The 26071-nt window shown below is 39.0% G+C and overlaps 1 protein-coding gene across 1 annotated transcript in view; it reads right to left on the bottom strand.

Moving 5' to 3' along the window:
• Window positions 1-777: 777 nt before the first annotated feature.
• Window positions 778-26071, bottom strand: part of LOC146755702 (AF4/FMR2 family member 4-like) — a 28593-nt gene continuing 3299 nt past the window's right edge. The window contains exons 4-20 of the mRNA XM_085525326.1: window positions 21697-21733; window positions 19928-19976; window positions 18595-18615; window positions 17988-18042; window positions 16939-16976; window positions 16437-16599; window positions 14987-15922; window positions 14218-14306; window positions 12887-13124; window positions 10914-11011; window positions 10278-10341; window positions 9993-10129; window positions 9519-9590; window positions 8317-8410; window positions 7759-7802; window positions 6653-6873; window positions 778-6076 (exon numbers count right to left, since the gene is read on the bottom strand). Of these exons, the coding sequence (XP_085381452.1) occupies window positions 5958-6076; window positions 6653-6873; window positions 7759-7802; window positions 8317-8410; window positions 9519-9590; window positions 9993-10129; window positions 10278-10341; window positions 10914-11011; window positions 12887-13124; window positions 14218-14306; window positions 14987-15922; window positions 16437-16599; window positions 16939-16976; window positions 17988-18042; window positions 18595-18615; window positions 19928-19976; window positions 21697-21733 (2475 nt within the window). The 3' untranslated portion in view covers window positions 778-5957. The remainder of the gene's footprint in view (window positions 6077-6652; window positions 6874-7758; window positions 7803-8316; window positions 8411-9518; window positions 9591-9992; window positions 10130-10277; window positions 10342-10913; window positions 11012-12886; window positions 13125-14217; window positions 14307-14986; window positions 15923-16436; window positions 16600-16938; window positions 16977-17987; window positions 18043-18594; window positions 18616-19927; window positions 19977-21696; window positions 21734-26071) is intronic.

The raw sequence follows: 26071 nt of genomic DNA, 5'->3' as shown, positions 1-26071 counted from the left end.
GCTGCCACGGCTCAGCTCTACTTGTGACGTATTTATTGACCACTCAGAAGCTACGACAGCAAATCAGCAACAAGTACATTCGACTTTCCTGCCACAGGAACTGGTAAAAGGACTTCAAAAAGATGGAGAGCATTCGCTCACCGGGGTTGTACCTCTGCAGCACGCACTGAGGATGGCCAAGCTCAATAAAAGGACTCTGCATCTCATGTTTGTTTTGTTTTGTTTGTAATTGTTCATATATATATATTTATTTTAAGGTGCGTATTAAAAGTTTATATTCCGCAAACTACCTGGGTTTTTCCTTGCATCCTGTGACCACAGTGTCTGCTGACGGCACATCAGGCACTTCAAGCAGAAGTGCTTATTTCACAGTGGACTTTAGACATTTATCGTTCAACCTGGCAAGTGTGTAAAGTTGATCACGCTTCTGTCTCATTTCAGTCTCAATAGCTGAACTCTTAGCCGGACTTCAAATAAAAGCCTGTTAGAAGAGAGAGCAAAAAACTGATAATAATAGTGCTAGCAGATTCAATATACTAAATATATCTGGTGATAACTGGAAGAAGTATTTACTTTTAAATTATTTCTAATCAAAATTGCCTACGTCCCAAGCTGACCTCCCCGTCTGAATAATCCCATTATTTCAACATACCTCACATACTGGACGGTATCTTCTCTTGTTATGCAGAGAGTGCTGGGGTCAAAAAAGAAACCTCTGCTTAAAAATACAGCAGCAGGGAGCACGCAGCCCTTTCAACAGACAGGACCACTTTGAAGTTTAATACAGAAAATCTATTTGATATTTATTAAACTTAGTTTCTCCAGTTACAGTTTTGCATTGTACAAAGCATTTTAATGACACAGTAGTTAAAAAGATCTTTACAAATTGAAATGTGATACCCTTTTCTCCAAATATTTTAATTGCCATAAATTTGTTTAAAAATACACATTAAACGCATGTTTCAGACACTAAACTTTCTATAATCTCAATACCACAAAATACATAGAATATACTATACAGATGTGGAAAAAATCTAGTTAGTATATAATACTTTGCTCACCATTAACAGCTTTATTACGTGAAATGCACATACTGACTTAGAAATCCTAATTTGAGCCCCAAAGTACCCTTTGAAATTTCAAATGTATTGCAACAAATAAAATCACAGTTGGTGTGTTTCTTTAGGTTTTGGTTGAAGACGGACGCCTAAATATTCCCACAGAAACAAAACGTAACACATGGACTCGTCATGTACAAAGTGTGAAACAGAGACATCCCATTAGTTACTAGCAGTACCTTTCTGTATGATTCACAAGGGCTTCATTTATGAGAGACAGGTGAAAAGTTACCTTCCCTCACCCACAAACCCTCCCCCAAAAAAACCCTTCTTCATCAAATAATAATTTCAATTAAGATAAAGGATTTTTAATAAATATATAAGCACTTTATCCTCCATATACAAAATTTCTTAAAACAATTTAAAAGGGGGACCAGATACAAATGTCAGGAACTGTGCTTGCAAAAGTCACGCCTGGTCCTTAGAGTTGAGTTTTCAGATGTGTAACATCAATGCAGCCGAAAAGAAGCGCTGCAGAAGTACTGTGCACCCAACAGCACCGATTCCCCGGGCTGCATATAAAAACCAAGTCGGGGAACACTGCATTCCAATTTGCCCGTATCAGCTCCAATAGCAAACGCAGAGAGGTATGACAGGAGTAGGTACGTTTCCATTAAGTTTCCAGATGAAATTAAAACTTTTACATAAAGATGGCCTATATAAACCCTAACGCTGTAACACAGCATTTCAAATTGTTCAGTATAGTGTATTCGACTGAAACTCAGCTGAGATCGGCAGAGAGCAAAGAACTAATGCTGTCGATAGCTGATCTAGCAACGACCAGAGCTCGTATTGAGAGAAAAATGTACTTATTACATCGCTAAGCCCTCCCTCCCTGCCTCCCCCCACCCCCAACACTGCTGCTTTCAAATGGCATCATGGCATCAGAAACCAATTCCTTGAAAAGTAATGGAGTTTGACATACATCACGATTCCCTGATTGATTGATTGCTTTTAGGTAACTTTCACACTGTGGAGATTTGCCTCCTGGAACAGCTCTGTATTTGTCTGAGTTGGCCACCAAAAGCTTTGGCTAGTCTTCACACTTCAAGATATCCAGCATTAACATACAGGTTTCCATAACACTGTTTCATTAGATGGAATAATTTAAACCCTGACCAAAATTTTTGTCAGAAATCTAGAAATTTGGAAGTTGCTTACTCCCCAATGGGTAATTCAAACTTGACTTGCTCAGGCCCTTAACATAAACGCTGCGGTGACAGTAAATATCTGTTAGGTAACTGAAATATTAAATACAGCAAAGATAGTCTCTTTTTCCAATAGTTTCCCATTCTGGAAAACTACATCATTATCTGCCTACGGCTTTATTTTACTTGCCCCGGGCAAGCACAACATTCCCATAAAGTACTGACTCTGTATGTTGGGGCCATTCATAAATACATTTCAGGGCTTTTTTTTTTCTTCTTCTTTTCCTTTGTTATCACAGCAATCTAAAGGAATATACATTGCACTCCTGTATAATATGCAAGATTTATCACCAGTAAGATGGTGACTCAGCACTCAATAAATAATATATCAATATAGTCAGTTGCACCATAATCTAAAAACAAGTATAACATATACTTTGGACAGACTGATTTCATATATATATACATATATATTAAAAGACACATACAATACAAATTGCATACTGCCATCAAAAGCCAAGAAGAGCCATTCACACGCTCTACTTTATGGCTAATAGTTTCAAATCAAAATAAAAGTATCGGGCTGTTTTACTCTGGTGTCCTGAAGATTTGTTTATAAGTATAAATGGTTGCACCTTACCATCTAGGAACCTGCAAATTTCACAGCAAATCCAAATAATAGTGATATCTGAGCAAGCCTAGTCTGATTAAGCCATTTTTAAGATTCACCAACTGGGACCACGTTCAGTAAGGGAATTAAGATCTCAGTGTTGATATGTGCTTAAGATCCAATCGTCTAGGGAATCGTTGAGGAACCTGGGAGTGAGGGATCCCCTCCTCAGCCACCAGCGCAGCCTGCCTTAGTGCTGACGCTGTCTGCATTTCCACTGCTGTTGTGTAGAGGTTAACAAAAGGACAGAGTTGGACTGTTAGTCTGCATCGTGGCACCGGGATGGAAGCATATTCAGTATTTGCATTTTTTTAATTGCTATGAAATCTGACAAAGTACACAACTTCTGTCTTAGAAACAATGGTAAAGCCCAAATCAGATATGCTTTTGGAAGCGTGAAATTTAAGTGTCTCTGATTGAAATAGCCACAGATGAGTAAGGCATTTTTCAAATAACAAGACCACTGTGTATCTCCCATACAGACAGAAAACCTGGGCAGCACTCCAGGGAATGTTTCCCTGTGACGGATTCTGTCAGCCATTTCAGGTCCACATTTTAACACAATGTAAGAAGTCTTTCAGTTACCCAAAGACCCATTGACCTGGGGACAAGCAAAACATTTTTGTAAGAGACAACTGCGTGTAACACCAAAAGGTATTTGTGGGACTCTAAGGAAATAAAAAGAGAAAATAAATGCCCAGAGATGAGACCATTCCTGCTTACAGTCATGGTCACGGTGCACAAAGGAGCAAGCTGGAAGCAGCCGCACCGGCCGGTGCAGCACTACACAAAAAAAACCAATTATGAATGCAACTCCTACAAAGGTATTTTTTATATAGCGTCAAAAGAGTGCTAGGCACTTTAGAGTATTAAAGGAAAAATTAGTTGACAGTGTCCTATTAACCAGGATGCAGAGTCTGAGGGTACAGAGTTTTGTCTCTAACAGCAAACACGAAAAGAATGCGATCTTGCACAGTGATTTAATAAAAAGGATGCTCCAACCAACAGACCTGATCAGTGATTCAGCTCTAACGGGAAAAGTCACAGGTCCGCTAACCAAACACATGTTGGTTCGTATGTAGCAAAGCTCTTCTGGAAGTACAAAACACGCTGGAACACAAAGGAAGCTCTACGAATATGCAGCTACCTTTTAGTAGGTTACTCATTTCAAAACTTCTAAACTCTTAAAGCCCATAGGACATACTGCAGTACTAAGTAGCGTAGAATTCTATTCCTTCTTTCGAGGTTGCCATGATTTTGGCACTTAACCACGACGACACAAAACTTTAGTGCAATATTTTTTCCTGAACGTGCACGTTCATCTCTGGTACAGAACTAAGGGTTAAATGGGAGATAAAACAAAGCAGCATTCCACAATCGCACTCTAAAGTATTCAGAGCTTGACTCTTTAGAAGACCACTGCAATGAGAAGTCAGTTTGCATGACAGACACTGGTACTTTTGAAAAAGAAATGGAATTTTACCCAAGTACTGCAGAAGACCACTGCATACAGTACACCTGGTCCTGCTGTAAAACATCTTGTAAACAGTTCATAAAATCTTCATCTAAAAGTAAGGCATAAGGCACACCAGACATGTTAGGGGCACTAAACAATACTGAAAGCAGTAGCATGTTAAACCTTTGACTCAGACAAGCACCTCATGTGGAAAGGTACTTTGGTTTTGAGAGTAGTCGACTGCAACTCCACAAACTGTTTCTGTTACACCAACTCGCTTCCCTCTCAAATGAATATTCTGCTCCATCAAATGCATCAAACACGAATGGGACCTTCATTAACATGGGGTAATATAAGTTTTAAATCCATTCTGCATCAAAACGATTAGACAACTTCCCTGTAATAGCAGGTGTGCTCCCCCACCCCACAATGGCTGTTGCACTGTCATGCTGTAGTGTCCATTAACCACCAGACATTTTTTCAGGCAGAAAAAAAAATGGACCTCCGTCTCTACTTAAGATTCCTGATTTTCCAGTCAATGAGAAAGTTGCAAATGGCAGTTCTGGTAGGAATTTAACTACTGTTGGTTTTTTTCACCACAAAACTGCTGATTTTGCAAGTGTCAAAAAATGACAAACAAAATGCATTTTAAATGAAGAGAGATTAAAAAAAAAGCACAAGATTGTCCATTTCAGAAACCTTTCCTATATGCCTTTCCTATCAGACCGAAGTTCATTCCTACACCATTACTCTGATATTACATTGAATGCAAATTGTTTCATGATTTGCTATAGTGTTAACCAATGGTTTGAAACTGCCTTGAAAGCAACCCAAGTCAGAACCAGCTAAATATTTTTCCATATAAATTTCTTTAAAATTCATTTAAATGAAGTATTTTAATACGTAGAAGAATATCTGGAATTTTTTCTATTTAGTACAAATCCTGCAATAATAAAACTCTAGCTGTCATTTATTAGTTGATCATAGGCATTAGGCATGAAAAGTATGGTGTTTCTACACGTTAGAACCTATCAATCCTAATTCCTTTTACAGGTTCTACCACCACAAGACATTACAGAGTAACAAAGCTCACGGAGTACTTAAATAAAGTGTCTATGTTTAATTTTTCCTAAGTACTTGGAAGGGTAAAATTTAGGGAAGAAACAGCTAAAAACTGCCCAAAAACTGGGCTTTTCAAAATTAAAATTAAAAAAAATTAAAATAAATAGGATTTAAACCGACTATTTACGTATTGTGACGGGAATTCCAATGACTGATCCATCCATGATAGATTAGCCAAGCTACACCTTTATATGTCGCAAATTTTAAAATATTTAAATAACTTAAAAAGGGAATACTGAAGGAGTTCATTAACAAGATCGTTTTGGGTTAAAACACAAAACACAAATCAAGATGGGAGACATGTGAAAGCATTCTTTGTTTTTAGTGTCAACTAAGCAATGTGTTATGGCAGTCTTCCTTATTGACATGACACAGTGTTGTGGAGATAAATCAGAGGCAGCGAGAAAAATGTGTTCAATTTTCCATTCCTTCAGTTCGAAGTATCACTTGGCATCCAGGCGCAACCAGTGTAGTCCCTGACGGGTGTAACGCACTAGGTCTGTCATGATGCTCGAGTTAAAAACCAGAGGGCCCATAGCTTTATCCAGTTCGGCAAAGAACTCTAAAACAACAGAAACACAAATTAGGCACAGTCGTTCTCATTGGCTGCCGTAAGTGAAATATTGCTCTCCCTAAAAGAACACCACCTCAGCACAAACATTGCAGATCAAGGCAAAAGAAATGAAAGACAGCTGAAGATGGCAGAAGAAAGAGAAAGAGATCCTTTCTAAGCCCATTTCTTTACTGTTTTGCAGAAGGTAAGCATAATTACACTGTGGCCTAACTGTTACAAAGCATTCTTGGCCTTCTCCCTCGAATGTGTATATTCACTCCAGGATTTCAGAAAAGGAAATGCACCAAGTTCTACTTCCTAAAGAGAAAAACTTGCAGGAAATGCAAGACTTATTTATTTATTTTAAGCATAGCTGGTAGGAAATGTTATATCTCCAACACCACCTGACAACCAGGACAGCCAGCCCAGAGCATCGCTGTCACCAAAGGAATTACTTTCCATCTTTCTTTTACAAAGGACCCAATTATTTATCATTATGCACTGTTAACTCCAAAATTGAAAACCTGTTAGAATTTAACACAATGTATACATCTTAGGTTACAACTTGCCTTTGCCTACCCTTACCTTTCTGTTCTTTAGACAGCTGTTCAGCTTGGTCCCAAATTTCAGTGGCATAGAGGAAGTTGGATGTAACTTGGACGTAGCTGGCTGCCATCTGATGGATCCTCTGGGGGATCGTCACCGAAGACCCACTCCCTGAAGGGTTGGCTGCCCCAGAGGAGTAATTTCCTGAATTCCCTGGAGACAGCTTTGGAGAGACTGGAGACGGCATACCAACAGGCTTGCTGCTTATCCAAAGGAAAACATTACATTGTAAAACACGCACACAGATATGTCAGGTGTGTCATGCAAATGTCTTCCTACAGCTCAGAACATGGGATGCTAAGGCACTCCTGCTTCACACACTGAGAACTCAGGACTGGCCCTAAAACAAGTGAGCTTTTGAAAACCTCTCATGTTCCTCCAGCTCCTGTATTTTAGCCTCACAGCCAAATCAACATGCAGCATCTTTCAATCAAATCTGTTGTTTAAATAAATTGAACCTCACATAGTAATAATGAAAAAATTAAAGCAAGGCAATTATACATTTATATACATATATATATACATATATATACATAAATATACATATACAAACTGCTGTTGTATTTTCAAATAACATGATGCATATCTGAAATGCCCTCCTAAAATTCTGGTTTTTGTTTTATTTTGATAATCTATAAAAAGTCTGTTGTCAGGTTTCAAGAACAGAAGTAAACTGCTGTATCATGGAAGAGCTTACTGTGAAAGCACTTGTAGCCATCTGGGCTACAAGTGCATCACTGCAGCACTAATAAAGCTATTGTTTTGAGAGCAAAAGCATTACATAAAACAACAAACCACTGAGACAAGTGACCTGTGTGTTAAGGACACACTGAGAAGTTTTTTGTTCATTCCTCCCAACAAGGAGTTGCCTGAGAATATCTCTGTACAGCACATTTCTCAACCTCTTATCAGAACACTTACCTGAACAAAGGGATCAAAATCTAGACCTTAGAACAATTAGAAATTAGAACAAAAACAACAGAAGCTCAAGAAAGTAAAAGCTGCTCTTTGAGCACCTCAAACTCACAGTTTATGTGGAGAATGAGCTATAAACATAGAAATACAGGTAAACTTTTACTACCTACCTTCCCATACCAGGTGACGGTGCTTGAGAATTATTATAGGAATTCTGTTGGGAAAAAGTAAACGTATGTTTATACCTCAGCTAATTATATTTTATCTGGTTGTTTAATTGCTCATTTCTGAACATGAGTTCTCATGGCTTTTCTTTTAAGCATATAATAATATCAAAATATCCTAAATAATATCAAAGTACTTTCAAAATTGGGAAAAGCATCCATTTCACTGATGACTAAGACACAAATCATAAAAGTTTTAACTTTGTTATATCAACAACAAAATTAAAATTCTCTTTGAAGCCAACTAAATTTACTAAAAGCTGCACCAAAATATTAATAGGAAGCTATCATTAGGACCAATGGGTTGATGACATCATAGTCATGCTGTATCCTCCCAGCTTTAAACTGCTCAGCTTGAATGTACTTTCAAGGTGCATTCCTAAATTAGGGCATACTGGAAGTTCACGTGCAGCAATCTGAATACCAGGCAGAGGAATTTTAAGTAATGTAGAGCTTCAATTTGATTAGTTTTTTAATATTTGAAGAAAATATATATCCAATTACCTTCAGATGTTCAGTCAGAGTTTTAGAATATTTCAATGCACTTTCCTTTTTCAGTTTGAAAAGCCTTAGGTATAGTAGAGATTGGCACCGAAGACTAACCAAAGACAGAACAACAAAACATTTCCAGTTAAAGTCAAGCTTATCACAACATACCAAAAGTCAAAAATGGAGTACCCATGTTTTTAAAAGCTTTTCTCTCCCAACACTAAACAGCCAACTGTCAAACTGTAACTAGACAAAGTCCCACACCACCTTTACTTCTCAAGAAAGTAAAGAACAGTTTTGTGCCTTAAGCTGAAACTAGGTTGCAGTGACTTTACTGATACAGCCTTCACTTTTTTCTCATGTCAGGACACACTGAATCTGGTGCATGCTGCTATAGTCCCCCCTCCCTTTTCCACCTGACACAGTCAGCTTTGTTCAACTGCTTGCTGCAGCCATTTAATTAGTCCAGAAGGCAAATGACAATTCTTAACAGCCATTTCAAGTTTTGCCATATCACTGTGTGAACACACAGCAAAGACCCCAAACCCTCCTTCTGCTACTCCTCCCAAATCCAATAGATAATTTCCTTTCCAAGAAAGTTTCAAAACAGAACTGGAAATTCATTCAAATGAGTAAAGCAGTGTGCTCTGATTATGTTATTTTACTAAAATTAAAGCCAAGACCAGACAACAGTTTGCTTGTTAATGTAATCTCAAAGTTTCCCGAAGCATTTAGGTCACAGCCCAACATCAGCTGACCATGCAACCAACTCAACAGTAGTCTGTTATTTTGGAACACTATAATTTACAAAGAGAGCAAATGAAAAGCTCAGTTCATCAACAGTAACTTTATCAAAACACTAAGGATAATGAAATTCACAAAGGCACCTCTATCATTTTTAGCCATATTAACAATTCCATTTCATGCGACAAGTTACCTATGACATCGCGTTCTAAAATAAAAGCAGTAACTGACAGAACATTATGGAAGTCAAAGTTGAAGTCAGTCAGTCATTTTCTTAATAGCTGAAAGACTTTGCTGTTGTTAACAAGCCCTTACAGTAATCGATCTATAGCATCAATGGTACTGAACAGTCAAACAGAAAACTCCTATTTGGTTCAAAACACCTGAAAACTCAGTGTAAGACAGCATTTCACAGACTGAAATCTGTGTGTGTAATTAATCAGTGTGTAATATAAAGTTCAGGATACACGTACCAAAGCACTGCTAGCCTTTTGTCTGCAGCCGTAGCATCTGGTGCCAAGTAATTCTTCAGTTTCATAGTGTACCTATAAACAAATCACCAACAAGAAAACTATCAAGTAAATGAAACATTATACAATCATTTATCAGCCACCAAGTTCTTATGAAATTCAACTTTCAACTCCTTCACTGTTTCAGGTCTTTCCCTCAGACCCTAAACAGAACGTGGCTAGGCAATAATTGGAATAGTTCTGCTCTGCACATGTCACAAATTGTTAAGACATCACAAACTTTGGAATAAAGGATCTCAGCCCTCAAGAACACACTTGAAGCTTCAGTAACTGGAACAAAGTGGCTAGTGATCCGTTCTTAGTGCAGAGCAAGGGACTCCAAAAGTTAGTGGCAGAACATGAGTAAAATGCAGAAGCTTTGATTTCCAGCCCTCTTCCCCAACCATCTGAGTTCTGTGTGTGCTTTACAGCGCTTACTTGATTAATTCCACAGTTTCTGAATACATAGTGAACGGGGACTTGGATTCCTGAGCATTTTTCTCCAATGCATTCCCACACTCAATGAATGACACCACTGCATCTAGGTAGTACACAGCCTTCTCAAACCTGTCAGACTGAGAAGATTGGATAAAAAAAAATAAGGAAAATATTGAGAGGAAATACCAGAAAGTTCTAGTACAGACAGGCAGCAACACAGCACAAGCAGTAAACAAACCCCAGCATAATGTGCAAATACTGGATAAACATTGTAGATTTGCTTACCAATGCATCTGCATTATGTTTTAACTTCTTTGCTTGCTGTAAATAATGATCAGCTGAGTAAGTCCTACAATAGAAGACACATTTAAGGAGTCAGACCACCTACTCTGTACTTCCTTTTATGACAAAAGTTTGTTAATGTTACAGCTTTCACTTCATCCCCCTCTAACTCAAGTTACAATAACAGGAGGTACTGCATCACAATCCCATTTGGGTTCAAAAAATGAAGGCTCCTCTTTGCTACCAAAGACAACAACTGCTCACCATGGGCAAAGCAGACTCTGTTAAAAGAGAACAGGCAGCAGTGATATCCTGAAAGTGTGTGATGGATACATCAACACTTAAAAACAGGACAACCCTGGACTGTTTAGATCTACTGTTTGGTCCATCCACACTCTGCAGGAACACACAGGGCAGACTAGAGTTTCTCCTCAAGGAGTGCACCATCTGCCAAATATTTGGTGCACAAAGCAGGCAAAGAAGCACGTTGCTGCAGAACAGCATGCAGATCTCCAGAGCATGAACTAGTATTCAGCATCTTTTGTGAAGCAAACAGGACAACCCTTCTCCACAGAAGAGCTCACTGTGCTGCAAGATTAGCACCCCCAAAAAGGGAAAGGCACCCTCTGCTTTTCTTACCTGTCATCAAAAACAAGTTTTGCTCTTCTGGACTTTGAGCTCTCTGTAGATGGAGCAGAAACAGGAGGGCAGTCCGATGAATTGTTCAGAATCTTCTCCTGAAAGGAAAATGGTCACCGAATCATGTCAAGACTTTTTTTTATTTTTATATTCTCAAAGACAAAGAGGAATTTACTGTACACATTTTTCCCATGATTTCACACTCTGTAAGCAGTAAGTTCAGTTTAGTAGCTGCTTTAGCTGCCATTCACCATACAATAACACAGTTTCCCTGAGGCTTTCATCTCATGCTGGCACAGGGGATGACACAGAGGCTATAATTAAGCTGAGCCCTACTACACGAGGAGATCTCCCTTATTGCTAAATCATGATTTTCCACTCTGAACAAAGAGGCTATATATACTTCTATGACTTCTCATGTCTTTCAACAATAAACTACTGAATGTCTCTGGGTAGAAAAGATTAGTATTTCAGAAACACCAACTTCAAGGAGAAATAACAGCTGTCTTCACAACATGCTGCCCTTGCTCCCCTTAATTTTACATGGCTCAATGTGACACTTCAGGCTAAAGAAGGGACATCAAAACATCTTGTGAATTCTAAGTGAATCTCTTCTCACTAGATCAACAGCATAAGGCAATTTCCCAGCTTCAGTGTGCTTTCAGTTCTTTGGAGTCATCGTGACCAAAGGCCAATTACACAGAGTATTTAATAACCTGCCTTTATCAGATCCTTGCTAATCACAAGGATCTCAAAGTTGCGAGGCACTGCACTTGCACAGCAATGCCCTAACTACCAGTGTAACATAAAACACCACCAAAACATGCAGGGAAATGCAGCATTTCCAAAGTATGAAAAGAAAAACATCAAACAAGTTAACAGCTGGTTTAGGGACAGTTCTATGCTGATGAATAAGGAAAGGCCAGAGCAGCAGTCTATGATGCAAATCTGCTATCTACAGGCTTCCTGTAAGTGCAGACACCGATGCACACAACCTTCCCAGGTTTCTAAAATTTCACAGTAATGGCATGTAAATTAATCCAGCAGGTCTCCCAGTTTAAATATTGCATGGACTCCACCCTAATGACTAAGCTACTTTCTGCCACTGCCGATGGCAATTTGCTGCTTCACTCCTCCCCAAATCAATTACCCTTCCTGAACACTTCAGAGCAATCAAGGAGAAATGGTACATTTGGAATCCCAAAGATAAAGGTGAAATCCCTCCAACTTGAACATATTACACTCAAATCTGGTTATACAACAGAAATTACTCTATGAAGATACCCAGATGTGCTCACAAGTTTACTCCTGTCCAGTAATACACAATTATATACTAATGAAAAAGCACATTACATATCATGACCTTACACTATCATCATCTTATAATGTTTTTGAAACCCTTCAACTACATATGTTCTTAATCTAAGTTGCTTAAAAAACACTTTCTGCATCACCTTTTCCACAGTGTTTTCTCTACTCTAACCACAGAGAGCTCTGTACCATCCTGATCTGGAATCAGATGAACCTTTCTAGAATCCTAGGGTGAAAAATGAGAGCCACAGCTTTGTATCTCAGCACTGTGCACGGACCCAGCTCCTGTTCTCCTTAAAACGAGGACAAGATCTGTACTTGCTCCAGCGACATAAGAGTAACCTCATTATTCATTCAGTGTGAGCAGATTTGTAGTGATATTTCTCATTAACAAATTAAACAGCAAATACGCAGCATCTGTCATCAAAAGATGACTAAATGCACTTTAGTAATTAACATAAATATTTGGTAGGAATAAACATTAGCATTCGACAATCTCTCCTAAGTTATTTTCCAATTTAGAGTCTAAGCACCATGGTACGAAACAAGGCAAATCTGAAACTAATTACATTTCAACAACTGCAAATTATTTAGATGACACTGCACGTCAAAATGCAAAGCCAAGAAATAAGTTCAAGGCATTCACAGAACAAGCCCTTTACCTTTGTTTCTTTAGCACTGCCAGAACCTTTTCTCTCTATCTTCCTCTGTTTAGAAGATGAGCAGCTTTTACTGCCACTGCTGCTGTCCTTACTAACATTGCTGCTGGACTTCAAGGATGATGACTGACTGGCTGTCCTCTTCCGGGACCCGTGCTCTTGTTTGGAATCCTTCTGAAGGACTGGGGCAGCAGGAGATGGCAGTAAATCCTTCTCTTTAACAGCACTTGGTTTTAAAGACCTGGACAAAATGAATACATTCAGTTTTGTTTTTTACTTTTCAAAATAGAAATAAAACAAAAATCCAGCATCACTTCTTTTTTTCTCTCCACACCCTTCCCCCATTTAAGCCTTTTCCCTCTCCCTTCCCCCCCTCCCCCAAAAAAAAATAATAAAACAAGATTTTTAATGTTAAACATAGCAAGACAGATTCAGAGGAAGCAAATTATCACCACAGTAACTAAACGTTACGAAGCCTGATTAAACTAGTTTTCACCACTTTATCTGTTCTGACCTGAAAACGCAGAAGGCAAGTTCTAACCATAAAACCACATCCCTCAACAGTTCTTAAAAACACCCTAAACACTTGTAATGTTAGAAATGAATGCCAGCGTTAGCGCCAGTCTGTCTATTGCAGACAAGTCAGCCTAACAGCTCAGAAAAAAGATGGCCCAGATAACTGTTCTCTAGAAGCCATTGGCCTTTTGGTACAGTCTTACCTTGGCTGCTGAGGATTCCAGTTGCTAATTCTGGCATCCCTTTTCACAGAGAACAGTACACAAAATAACTACTTACATGAAGTTTTTGAAAAACCATCTTGTTGCATTTAACCAAGTGCCCTTCAGAAAATCACACCAGCAACAAAACAAAATATCAGGACTAAAGGAAAAAAAACATGACAGACGAGCATCCATTTTTTCTACATTTCTTAACAGAAACAAAGAAGGCATTTAACTCAGAAAGACTTCTAGCATCTGTAGCCAGAAGCTGCAGCTTCTCACACATCAGTAATTCAACAAATATTCGCTGTAGAGAATTTTTTTTCCATGATATAATTATACCAGCTGTCTGTTGTTTGATCTGAAAAAGGTGAACCCTTCATAGTAGGGTTTACCTAGTCAATATTTTCAGTTATGGATATGAATTTCCACCAACAACTAATGGAAACTTCAAACTGAAGAATCAGAAACCATGAAATATTACCCACTGATTAGTAAGGAGACATTTTGTTGTGGAGGAAGGAGAAGAAGGTAAGGGAGAGATGGATACAGGCATGAGTCTTCTCCTTGATCACTCTGAGCCTTCAGTGCTGAAAAGACAGGCAAGATACTCACTCCCTACTGCTAGAAGTCTTGTGTCCTGATGGAGCTTTTTCTTCCAGTTTTGTTTTCTTGCTTTCACTGGCTCTGTTTTCATCCTCATTCTGAATACAGCAAACAAGAAACACATCCAGATAAATGTCTACATTTACAGCTTCACGAAGACAGTAATTTTTCACATTTAACGGATTTAATTCAGTGGGCGTCTTGCAGCGTACAGAATAATACCTGTACAGGCTACAGAAACATCCCCTGAAGCAACTACCTTGTATCATATATTTGAAAAGTGGCAGTCTCAAGTTGTTCATTTTATAACACGCATATCACTATGAAATAACAAAAATCTGCCAAAGGCTTTGGTACGAAATCAGATTTTATGCTGGGGAGTCAAACACAGGTGTCTTATGAATGCCAGGAACTGTAAAATCCATGGAGTCTGTAAGAGATGTCGAAGACCAGATTTTTATATAAACCTAATCCTAAAGTTGAAGAGTTTAAGAGGATACACAATCTGTGCTACCTCCAGGAATGCAAGCTACAGTGCTAACACATCTAAAGGTACAACCCTCTGCCTTTCATGAATGAAAACTCCAATATTCCCTATTACAACGGCACAGGAAGGATCAATTTATTCTACATAGAATAGGTAGGCAAAGTAATCTCCTAAATTACTGAGCCACTGCAGTGAGGTATGACATTGGTTACTGGGCCATATGCTTAACCCCTTTAGCAAGATACTAAAAGGCTAAGATAACAGGCAAGATTTTATTTACGATACTGTTACCTGTTTATGTTTCCTTTTGCCTTTTGTGGAACTCTTATCAGAAGGCTGCTTCTGAGATTCTCTTGCATGCTTCTCTGGCACATTTTTCTTTTCCACTTTGGGCACACCAGCATCCTTGTAAGGCTTCCCTGGTATTCTTGATAAGAGGCTCAGGTATCCATTTTGTGAAGGTACCCACTTCACAATAAGTGGGTACCTTTCATCAGGATCGCTGAGTGGTGAAAGAAGCTCTTTCTCTTCCATAGGAGAGAACATTCTTTGCCGAAAAAAGCTGTCATCCTCCTCCATGGAAGATTTAACAGGAGTCCTATTGCTCTCGGAGTATTTGGGTGTTTGTGATGAAGGAGGCAGGCTTTCATTTTCATCTGAATCAGAGGATGAGGTATCTGTTTCTATGAATTCCCTGGATTTCTGGGCAGATTTGCTTGAAGCCTTGTATTTCTTTTTCTCTGTTGTAGGCCAAGGGGAAGATTTGGGCTCTTTCTTTATATTAGGTTTTCTGGAACCTTTAGTGGCTGCCTTATGCCTGTTTGAAGGTATGTTTGTTGCCATGTCTACTGGGGTTTCACTTTCTATTTTAAGACCTCCTCTAGGCTCTTCAACAGATGTCTTTTCTGCTTTCTTGGGCTGCTTTTTACCCACGGTCCTCCTCTGTGTTGAGCTGTCACTCTGGGCAGGTGATTTCTGCGTGCCACGACTGCTCTCTGAGCCCTTTTGGGTGGGTTTGGAATCTCGCCCTGGTGTTGAAGAAATCGAGTCCTTGGATCCGCTTTGATCAGCGTACCCACTTCCTGTTCCCTGATCCCGTCCCTCTTTTTTGTAGCCTTGTGAGGATGGGATGTTGCTGTCCACAGAAGAAGCTGGTGACACTTTATGTGAATTAACTTTGTTCAACCAGTTATCCAGTTGCCACTTGTTTGTTGGCGGTGGCTCCGGCTAAAAACAAATTTCAATAAAGCACTGTTAGATACAGTGTTTCACGTGGCTTCCATCTTTTCTGCAGCCCTACTGTGCTGCAAGCCAAAGCAAGAGGTGCACTTGAGCATCTGAGGTCAGTAACTAATGAAAAATGCATATAACTACAGATAGCAGGTCTGCTTTTTCCTTCAATCAGAAGAACTGCAGTCCACAGGAAGCACTTGCTGCCATGGCATTCCAGACTAAAAGCTACTGGTTTTTAAGCTACTGTTCCCATGTCTTCTGCACTCCAACAGATAACTATGGTAAAAATCACCTCAAATAGCAAATGTGTGCTTATAGAAAATATAGTTATCATGTCAAATTACAGGTACTTTAGCAAAAGAATATGTGGAAATATGTGGAAATAATTCTACACTTGACAAGTTTTTGTTAAAAAAAAAAAAAGAGACCGAGAACATGTTCATTTTTTTCTGCTTTTAAAACTCAGGATTAATGCCTGATGACAGCCCAAATGCGTGACAAATCCTACCTCAGGGGATGCACTCTGTGATGGTTCATTAGCTTCACTATCACTGGAACTGCTTTCACTTTCAGAGTCAGATCCTGAACTGCTTTCAGACCCACTGTGGCTGCTTGAGTCATCCCTTGAATTATCTGCTCCTTCACTGTTATGTTGTGAAGGTTCAGAACTACTGAAAACAAAAAGGAAGAAAAATAAACAAACATTACTCAGTGCAAAGGCATCCTGGAAGTTCTTCCATTAGGAAGAATAAAATGTAATATTTTAACTAACATTTGTTAAAGAGTTCAACTGAGCACAATTCACCTTGTTCCCCTCCCCCCTTCACAATGTTGTCAGTATAATATTTGCAGAATATGTGTTGGCCACTGATTAAACTCTAATCACCTTCTGGTCTAATCAAAGACAAACAACTAACACTGATTTTAGAAACGAGAGCAAGCCAGAAGCGCTGACTGGACCAAACATCACTACCATTGGATTGCAGCATAGAAAGTAAAGGAATGCCTACCTTCCAGGTGTGCTCCTTGGAACTGTTTTATCACAGTCCTGCAATTAAGAAGAAGAGCATGAGGCTTCTAGAAGCATATGCAATTACACTGCAAAGTATTGATATCAAGTCTTAAAGATTCTAAATACTTAGCCTGAAGAGTGCTCTAATTCAGAAATACAGAGGTTTAAATTTGCCTGCCTTTGGCTTGTACAAAAGGAAAAATAAATCACAGTTCTTTTATCCAAGCTTTTACCACAAACGTGTCATCTCAGAACCCTCCATATTCTGACAGTAGTTCTGAGATTTCCTATTTTCTCCACTCCCCCATGCCATGTTTTAGAACCAGATGATACAAATTTTTACTGTGCTATTCCAGAAATGTTCTATGTCCCAGTAATTAAACAACTAAATGCACCATCTTCAAGTTTTCCATGTGAAAAAATAACAAACAGCGGAACTGAGAACAGCAAAAAAAGCAGCATGGACTTCTGCTGGGTAGCACAGACTCAAGAGGTATGTTTAATTCAGCAGGCTGAACACCATCTCTGGCTGGAGATGCACAGAGTTAATATTGCCAAGGAGCAAAAGATACGATAAAAATAAAGGAGCTGCTAGACTTATAGTTACAGAAACAACCTGGGAGTAAAAGACACACACAGCAGCTCTTATCCCGAACAGTTGCTGCATGGACATCTGTGTGCCATGCACTCTTTAGCCAGCATAGAACATGAGGGGCTCTCCCTTAGGTGTCAGCCCATTGTGTGTGTTAGGAAACTGACTCTGTTTCCATTCCACATTTAGAGAAAGCCCATTTGAAATCATCAAAGCATGAGTCCCTAGGTAAAAAAAAAAAGTACTGTTCTCACAAAACCAGATCATTTTCCTCACATTTGCATTTTAGAGTGCCTGAAGTTTGTTTGAAAACTTGCTAATTGTTTTTCGTACCTCAATTGCAAATTCTCCTTCAGCTGTTCAGTTTGCTGTTGGACTACTGAACATTGCTGATGTAACAAACCATCAATACACTTGGTTTATTCTACCGAATCTTTGGTATCTTGTGAACATACCTGCTCTCCATCGCTGTCTTCGCTACTGCTAAGTTTTAAGTCATCTTTCAACATACTAAGTAAGTAAAAGGGAGAAAGTGAGACAAGTTTTTCCATGTAATTTAATTACATTCAAAGCACTCTTCTATATTCCAACAAGTTACTGTTTATGCTACAGAGCTGGGTGTGTGGGTGAAATCCACAAGTTACCATTTAAAACATTTAATGTCTAAGAATGGCAAGTTAAGTCATTCTTTAAAGAAAACTACGGGCTGTAGTGCTTTGATTCCTTTGTTCGTTCTTTAAAGTTTAGAAAGGAATTCTGACACGTTTTACTAATGCAGGTGGAGCTAAAACATCTGCGTTCAACCTCTTACACACCACGGACAAGAATACTGTTTCCCATTGAATTAAGAAATGTGATTGCTTCATGTCTTGTGGCAAAATCCCAACTGTTCGACATCATAAATTTTCTACTATTCTTCAAAGGTATAATTGCTCCTATTTAGGGTAGTCATACATACACATACTATTTCATGACACTGAAAGTACAGGAACACAAAGAAAACATAGTGGCGTATTTGTGCTTATTTAAAAACACCTTCGTTACAAAAATAAAACGTCTTACTCTGTCTGGTTCAATTCACATCTGGAGAAAGAAGATAAGAAAGGATTAGAATACTTCCCAATTTCACAGTACAGCTGTTCTACTTATAATCTGAAAAGAAACAGCAACCTCGAGAATCTACTTAGACATCTATTTTCAGCTGCTACCCTTATCAAAAGATGCATTTATCTCACTTTTTAACACTTTCTTAACAGAGCACAATCGCTTTATCGGAAATTCTATTGACACAGCAAACATCTCCTCACCCCTCTTCCCATGCACCTCACTTTAACTAATGTGAAGTGCTAACTCCAGTTCTTGCACCTTCCTACACCCTCCCATTCTGGAACCAGCACAGCCCTTTCATAGAGGACTACACTGCTATAACAAAAGAAAAGCCAAATGATGAACTCCTACTGCTACCACTTATTGAAGTGGCTGTGTATAAACATCTGAAACCTCATGTTTTAAGGAACTGACATAGTCTATAATAAATAAATAAATGAACAAGCCACTCTTCAATTATTTCCCATTTCTTTCTCACAGATGATTTGTTTTTTAATCTTATTAATACTAAAAATGTAAACAGAAAAACTAAACTTCATTTCGTAACTGCATCACAGCAAATACTAACTTAGAATACCTTCAGAATCTGCAGTTGCTTTCAGTAAACATTCCATCAGGTGGAATGGGCATTTTTTGTTTGGAAATTGTATTTAAACAGAATGTAATCAATTTTCAGGTATGAATAGGGCAGAAGACAGTTAGATTCTTCCTGCTGCTTTTTTATTTTTTCTTTCTGATGTCTGATTAATGAAGCATAATGTTAGGTCTGTGTACGCAACTAATAAAAATGCCTGTCAGTCACTTAAGAGAATGAGTAACTACTCGTACAAACTTAACTAGATCTCAAACTTAATTTACTGTCTCCTCTAATAACAGAACAGTTCCTCATCCTATTTGTGCAACTGCAACAAGCTGCTTCCAGCTGACAGCTTAGCAATGCACGTTTAGTAAATCCTGTCCCATCCTGCCCATTCTCACACACTGATACACTTCCAGCTCACCAGCCAATTCCTAGGGCCAAACTCCTGCTCAGTATCCTACAGCTGAGAAGAAAGCAGGGGGATGGAAGGAAGGCACAGCGCACCTGTTACACCGGTGTGCCATTATTTGCCCTACTGTTCCTGAAAATAGGTTGAAATCAACTTTTTTTTCCCTCTCCTGTCAGTTAAGTGTAAAGCATGACAAAGAGTGTGCAAGAACTGACACATTCTGGTAAAGAAACAGCTACTTCCAGAATCTTTTAAAAGTTGACTGTTACGTGAGAAATGTTTTCTCAACTGCTACTTACGATTTGGATTGATGGCCATTGGATGTTTTTGATGAAGGATTATATCGTTCTAGAAGGAAAAAGAAATAACGCTGTACTCTTTTGAACACAGACAGCAAAACAGTCACTGCAAAGTGGACAGAACTAAACAGGCTTAGCCAAACAAACTCAAGAATGGCGGAGTGAACAGGAGAAAGAGGGACCAGCTGACGTCAGGTGCAGCCTCTCACACATTGACCAAGTGAGAGAGGAGCAGAGACAGACTGCCAAGAGAAGCAATGACCTTAATCAAGAAAATCTAGAAGGCTTTTTTAAATCGTTGCTGTCTAAACCAACACACACTTAATATGTTTCTGAAGGTGTGAAAAACTTCTGCTTCTATCAAGGTAGGATACAAGTGACAATCCTGTAGTAAAAGAGGATAGGTCTAGCTTAGATATTAGGAAGAAATTCTTTAGTCAGCGTGTGGGGAAGCCCTGGCACTGCTGCCAGAGAGCTGTGGGTGCTCCATCCCTGAAGCCAGGCTGGGTGGGACCTGGGCAGCTTGGTCTGGGGGGAAGCTTGGAACTGGATGGCATCTAAGGGACCTTAGAGCCCAAACCCTCCCATGAAAATTATTCTATTACCCTCTACATGCTGAGGAGATCAATTAAATCAAGTTTTTAATCTGTTTCAGCATTCCTACGCAGCTTTTTAGTGAATGAAAAGTCTTTAAATCCAAAAAGCAAACTCATAAACCAAACCCTACAGTTAGAACACTGTGATATAATCTGCTTTTTGGTTTGTCTTCTTTTTCCTTCCCTGTTCTTTAGTTCTAGTAAATTACTAAACATAGCACAACAGAAACAATATCTGAGGTTGTTGGAAGTGTCACAGAAAACTGAAAATGGAGCTGAGAAATGGTTCTGTGTTTTTATCTATTTGGCCTCCCTGATGACATACCTGAAGATCAGCTGTTTCCAGAATGTAACCTATTGGCTAGCCTTATGGAATTAAGTTTTAATTTGTTTCCTTAATTCCCCACTGTATTAGGAGTTTAGATTAAGCTGCTTGTGAATACCTAAGAATAAACCATTCCGCTTTTACTATTTAATCTGTTTAATCACTTTGACAGGGACTGGTAAGACTGTTGGAAGGCAACAGCACAAATCTAATTCATTTTTGCCAGATATGTTACCTGGTTAAATGCTTCATTTCAGTAATATTCAAAATGAAGACACAGTCAAATAGGAATAAAAGGTGCATTTGTCTAGACTTTGGAAATACATTCTGGGATAATACACTCAAGAATATTAACAATTCTTGAGCAGTTCTCTTCAATTTTCATATCCATAATGCGAAAGTGGACAAGAAAAAGGAAGAAAATGCATTGTGCTTTTTCTATTAAAATATGAACTTCGTTGCTTTCCAGCATACCCAGGGGTTTTCTCTGTGGGTGTTTTCACACTCAGCTATTTTCAATCATATCAACCAAGGAAGCCTATTTTTCGAGAATTAAAAAAATAACAACAATTTAAAGAAACAATTTTATTTTTTTCCCCTTTTCTAGAAGTTATGAGTGAGTTACACAACAGTTATTAACTTTCCAGTTCTCAGCAAGAAGCCACAAATAAAATCAAGTGTTTATTTCATAAGTCTTGAGAAAATACGGACAATTTTTACGTGCAACCCATTCCATTACCAGCCTGGAGAGGTCTCATGATCTAATGGCCTGACTTCTTAAGGGGTACTAAGAATACTCAGTTGTACCAAAAACACTGCACATAGGAAAGGAAGTTTAATGTACTTACTCTGTTCTCCAATGCCAAAACTGGACTGTTGAGACTCCTAAGGGAACAAAAGATCACAGGAGTTTTTTCAAAGGGAATTTTAACATCTCAAAAATCATGCCATAATCAAGCTATTGTTCTGACTTTAAAGGATGGCACATATCCTTTAAAAAACAACAACAAAACAAAACCAACACCTACTCCCAAAGAAAACCAACATGCTAAAAACAAAACCCAGTGGTAACAACCAAACAGAAACAGGGAGCCCTTTCCTGGGCCCAAGCTGCCTTCCCCAGCAGTGACAGAGCAGCGAGTACATGGGAAGAGCATCCTTAGCTCATCTGTCCCACTGACCCATCTGTCCCTGCTTGCTTGCTTGGAAGATGGGCCACGTGCAGTTGTCATACACAGTACCTGAATCTCCAGAAACTGTGCAACTTCTGCAAACCCTATCTTCCCTTTCTCACCTTCATCCAAATCCTCATGTAACTGAGCAACCTGGCTGTATAAAAGCCAACAGACAGTGATAAATACCTGCCTCGATATACAGTGGATTTGCTGTCTATGAAACTAGCCTTGAAAGACAGAGCCTCGCCAATTCTAGCACTGGTAAGATCTCTGTATTCCTGTTCCAGAAAACCCAATTCTGCCTCCTGAAACACAGTACGTTATCAAACACTTGAAATGTTAAAAAATAAATAAATAAACAAATAATCAGAGAGTATTGTGTTACTGAAAACCTACTTCTAAGCTAGTGTGCCATTTTAAAATAGGACCTTCCTGACCTCCTTTTAAAATGAGGACAACTGCTGACCTTACGCATAAAAACAGAGAATGTTTGAGTCAATTCACCAAGCTGATAGATGTACTCTGTGACAGTGAATTGCAGGGGTTTGGGGCACAGCTGTACAGCAGTCTTCACAAACAGCCAGCTCACTGACGTGATGCAATTTATAAATGCAGTTTCCAATTGTAACTTCATGAACACACAAAAGCTCTACCTGGCAAGGCATACTTACATATATCTGACTTCCTTTAACATTTTTATTTCAAAAGTGGCAGCAGTTGAAATCATGACTTGAATGAGTATTGTCAGTGGAATGGAGAAAGAGTGCAATTTTCTCAAAAACAAAACCTCTTAGGGAACTTTAAGATGTTCCCAATGCCCTTCATCTTTACTGACTGAAAGAAGAGACATTAAAATCAACCTATGGTTAAACTGCAAAGACAAGATCAAGTTGCAGAAGTCTTCTTACTTCAACAGAGAGCAAAAGCCGTACTCTCTTCAGAATACAAACTGATTCTTATCTTTCACACAGGTTCAATGAGTACAAGCATGATTCCTCAGTTTCCTTTTTCCTGTCAACTAAGACAAGTAGGTAAATACTTGATAAAAGTACCTGATAAAATGTAGGTAAAACCAAAAAAAAGACCCTACAGTAATCAAAATACCACATATGCAGAACGACTGCGCTGTGCTGAGCACAAGATGAGTAACTGGGACTGTTCTCATCAATGTACATACCATAAATTCTACAGAAAGTGTCTGCCTCAGTGCTTACCTCAGCCAGCTTCCTATTTCTAAGGCAGTATTCCAGTTAAGGGCACTTTAACGAGGTGTTATGCTTAAATGTGCAACTTCTTCCAAATAACTCACCATCTATTTTGCCTCTGAATACACGTCTCTCAGAAACTCAAAGATTAATAAAGAAATAAACAGAAATATATATATTTTCAAGTCCAATTTCTTGAGAAAGAAGAAATTAAGAACATTTTGAAGGATGGAAATGCTTTCCACAAAAGCACAGCAGATTGCTGAAGTTAAGTGGAAGACACTTCAACAGGTAAGAAACCATTGCTTGGACTCTGACACAAAATGGTGATTAGAATGGTAGTCAGGTACATAATTCTTACCTGTCCATTTTTGGTTTGGCTGTGGTGAATAGGATCCATTTCCATTTAATATCTGACAACCCAGGTCAGACCTCACTTTTAATTCTCAGAATAAAGTTTCTGGATCACAAGGATCACAAGGGATCGACGCAACTGACTGCTGCCTTCACAACTACTACAGCACGGGACACTGAGCAAACCCAGAGACCAGTGCACCTCTTCAGAGATGTCTGCAGGTCACCGCTCAGGTACACAGACATAACAGCTGTCAGTGACATCACACTCCCTGTTCTATGATGGAAAGATTCCATCCAATAAGAAACAGCTGCATTTCTGAATATATTTTACAAACACACCAGTCCTCCTGCTCTGCATTTTTTGACTGTGAACCCCTGGCTTTAAAGACTTACACAGGATGAAATTACAGAGCGTTAGGTGATGGGATAACATTTTTATCAAGAGTCAGGAATCTGTTTTTCACAGCACCCATAAAACTTTTTATGACCTATTTTCATGAAGTTTTATCTTCTGATTCAAAGACTTCCTGATAATTATAAGATATATTTATAGTAATGCAGACAGGCCCCAGTCAGGATTTTGGGTCCCTGCAAACACTTGCTGCACACAGGGAAAATGATCTTATGCCAGCAATCTTAGACATAAAATCCACCCATCCACCAAAACGAGCCTCATTTTCTACATGTAGGCAAAGTGTACCAGACTTCTGCACACAAGAGAAATGCTGTGAGATGCTGCAGCATATAACTTGTAAATAAATAGAAAGTTAAGGAGAATAAGATTTTCTAGAACAGTGTAGCTTGATTCAAGTAAACCAGCGCTGTGTTCAGCCTTCTGAATTCTGTTCCGGGTCTAGGCTGTACAAGCCTACGGCTCACTAACTTGCTGGAATTTGGAGAAATCCCACTGCCAAGAATGACAGAGGGGAGAAGGCAGAGGAAATTACAGACTTTGGAAACAGAGAATTTGACAAAGTTCCATGGCTAAGATGTACGCACACAAAATAAATAGGCTGGCAGAAAGTTGAAAGGCTCAGGGCAGCCATACATGGAATTTTTTCGCAAACTTTGTGAAGAAACAGAATCCAAGGTTGACAGATTCAGAAAGAAAAACACAGCCTCCCTTTTGTGTTCAGACGTCAACAAGGCTGTGCAATATTATGCAGTTCCTATCTGCAGCACAAAGGCCTTTGTATTTCTGCACACTTTCTTTCCCCCCCTGAATCAAACAGCCACTGAGAGAAGAACGTAGGCAACACAGGTTGCTGACACCAAAGCTGCCCATAGCTCTGGGCTACCCAGGCAGTGACAGTACCAGGACCATCCAACCTTCTGTCAGCCTGTGGCACTTTGGTGGATGTGCACTTACAACACACAGCCTGGAACATTTGGCCAAAAAGCAACCATGAGTTGTAGTCGGAGCCTTTTGGAAAGCTCCATTCACACACTGCTCTCCTGGTACATCACCAGCTCCAACATCTCTCCCACCCTGAGATAACTGCTATGAGGCACTCATGAGAACATTTACTTGTGGCCAAACATTCTAAATTACAGAACAACTTTCTTTTTAAACTGGATTGTTATTAAAGAGTAATCCAACTTGTTTATTTGGGGGTTTAAAGCTGATTTTCAAATGGGAAAGTAATTTCAAAAACATCCCCATGTTAAGAGGACAAGAAAGTTGATGACAGAGCATTTACGTAACAGCAAAAACTGTTACAACATTTCATTAGAGATCTCAGGGAGAAAATCTTAAAGTATTTCACTGAATGGTTTGGGGAATAACTTGGATCAAACAGGAAACAAAGAGCAGTGAAATGGTGATTCAAAACCAGGAACAGTGGAGTCTTCATGATTAGGAAGGCAAGTTTTAAAAGGCATCCATAACTTCTGCAATACAGCGTTAGGCCACATCAGCAACCCATTTCAGAGATATGTTGAGTCTTGAGAAGAATTCTATTCTCAACTTAAATCAACTGCTGATAATCAGTAGATACAGGAAGTAAAACATGATTTCATATATTAGTCAGCTGCCTCAAACCAAACTGTACTTGCTAAAGTTGCAACCCACAACTATCTCCCCTGCACACTCATCAGCCAACAAAATACTTCAGATTACAGAGCAGCTTTTCAAGGCAAACAATCACCAGTGCCAGTGTGACTGAAAGCACTGCTGCTGAGGGTGCAAGACCCAGCCCTGGGAGGACTTCGAAACTATGAGGAAAGTTCAGTTTAAGCAGAAAAGTACATTTAGATTTCTTAGTATTTACCACTGCTTGCCAGATAGAGGTAAGCAATACTTGCTTCTGTACACAATGGTACAAAGTATCCCCCCTATAAAGAAAAAGGCTCCATGGCATTTTAAAATTTCACAGTTACCTTTAAAAGGCTTGAATTTATGAAACAGAATTTAATACAAAAAGGAAAGCTGCCCCACATGTGTCTTTGCAAATCACTCTGTGTGTGTAAACCAGAGGAAACAAAAC

The sequence above is a fragment of the Coturnix japonica genome, chromosome 31 (genome assembly GCF_054131305.1).
Source record: "Coturnix japonica strain WE chromosome 31, WE-NBRP24, whole genome shotgun sequence".
NCBI classification, from domain to species: domain Eukaryota; kingdom Metazoa; phylum Chordata; class Aves; order Galliformes; family Phasianidae; genus Coturnix; species Coturnix japonica.
The sequence above is the reverse complement of the archived record's forward strand: the minus strand, read 5'-3'. Positions and strand labels throughout refer to the sequence as shown.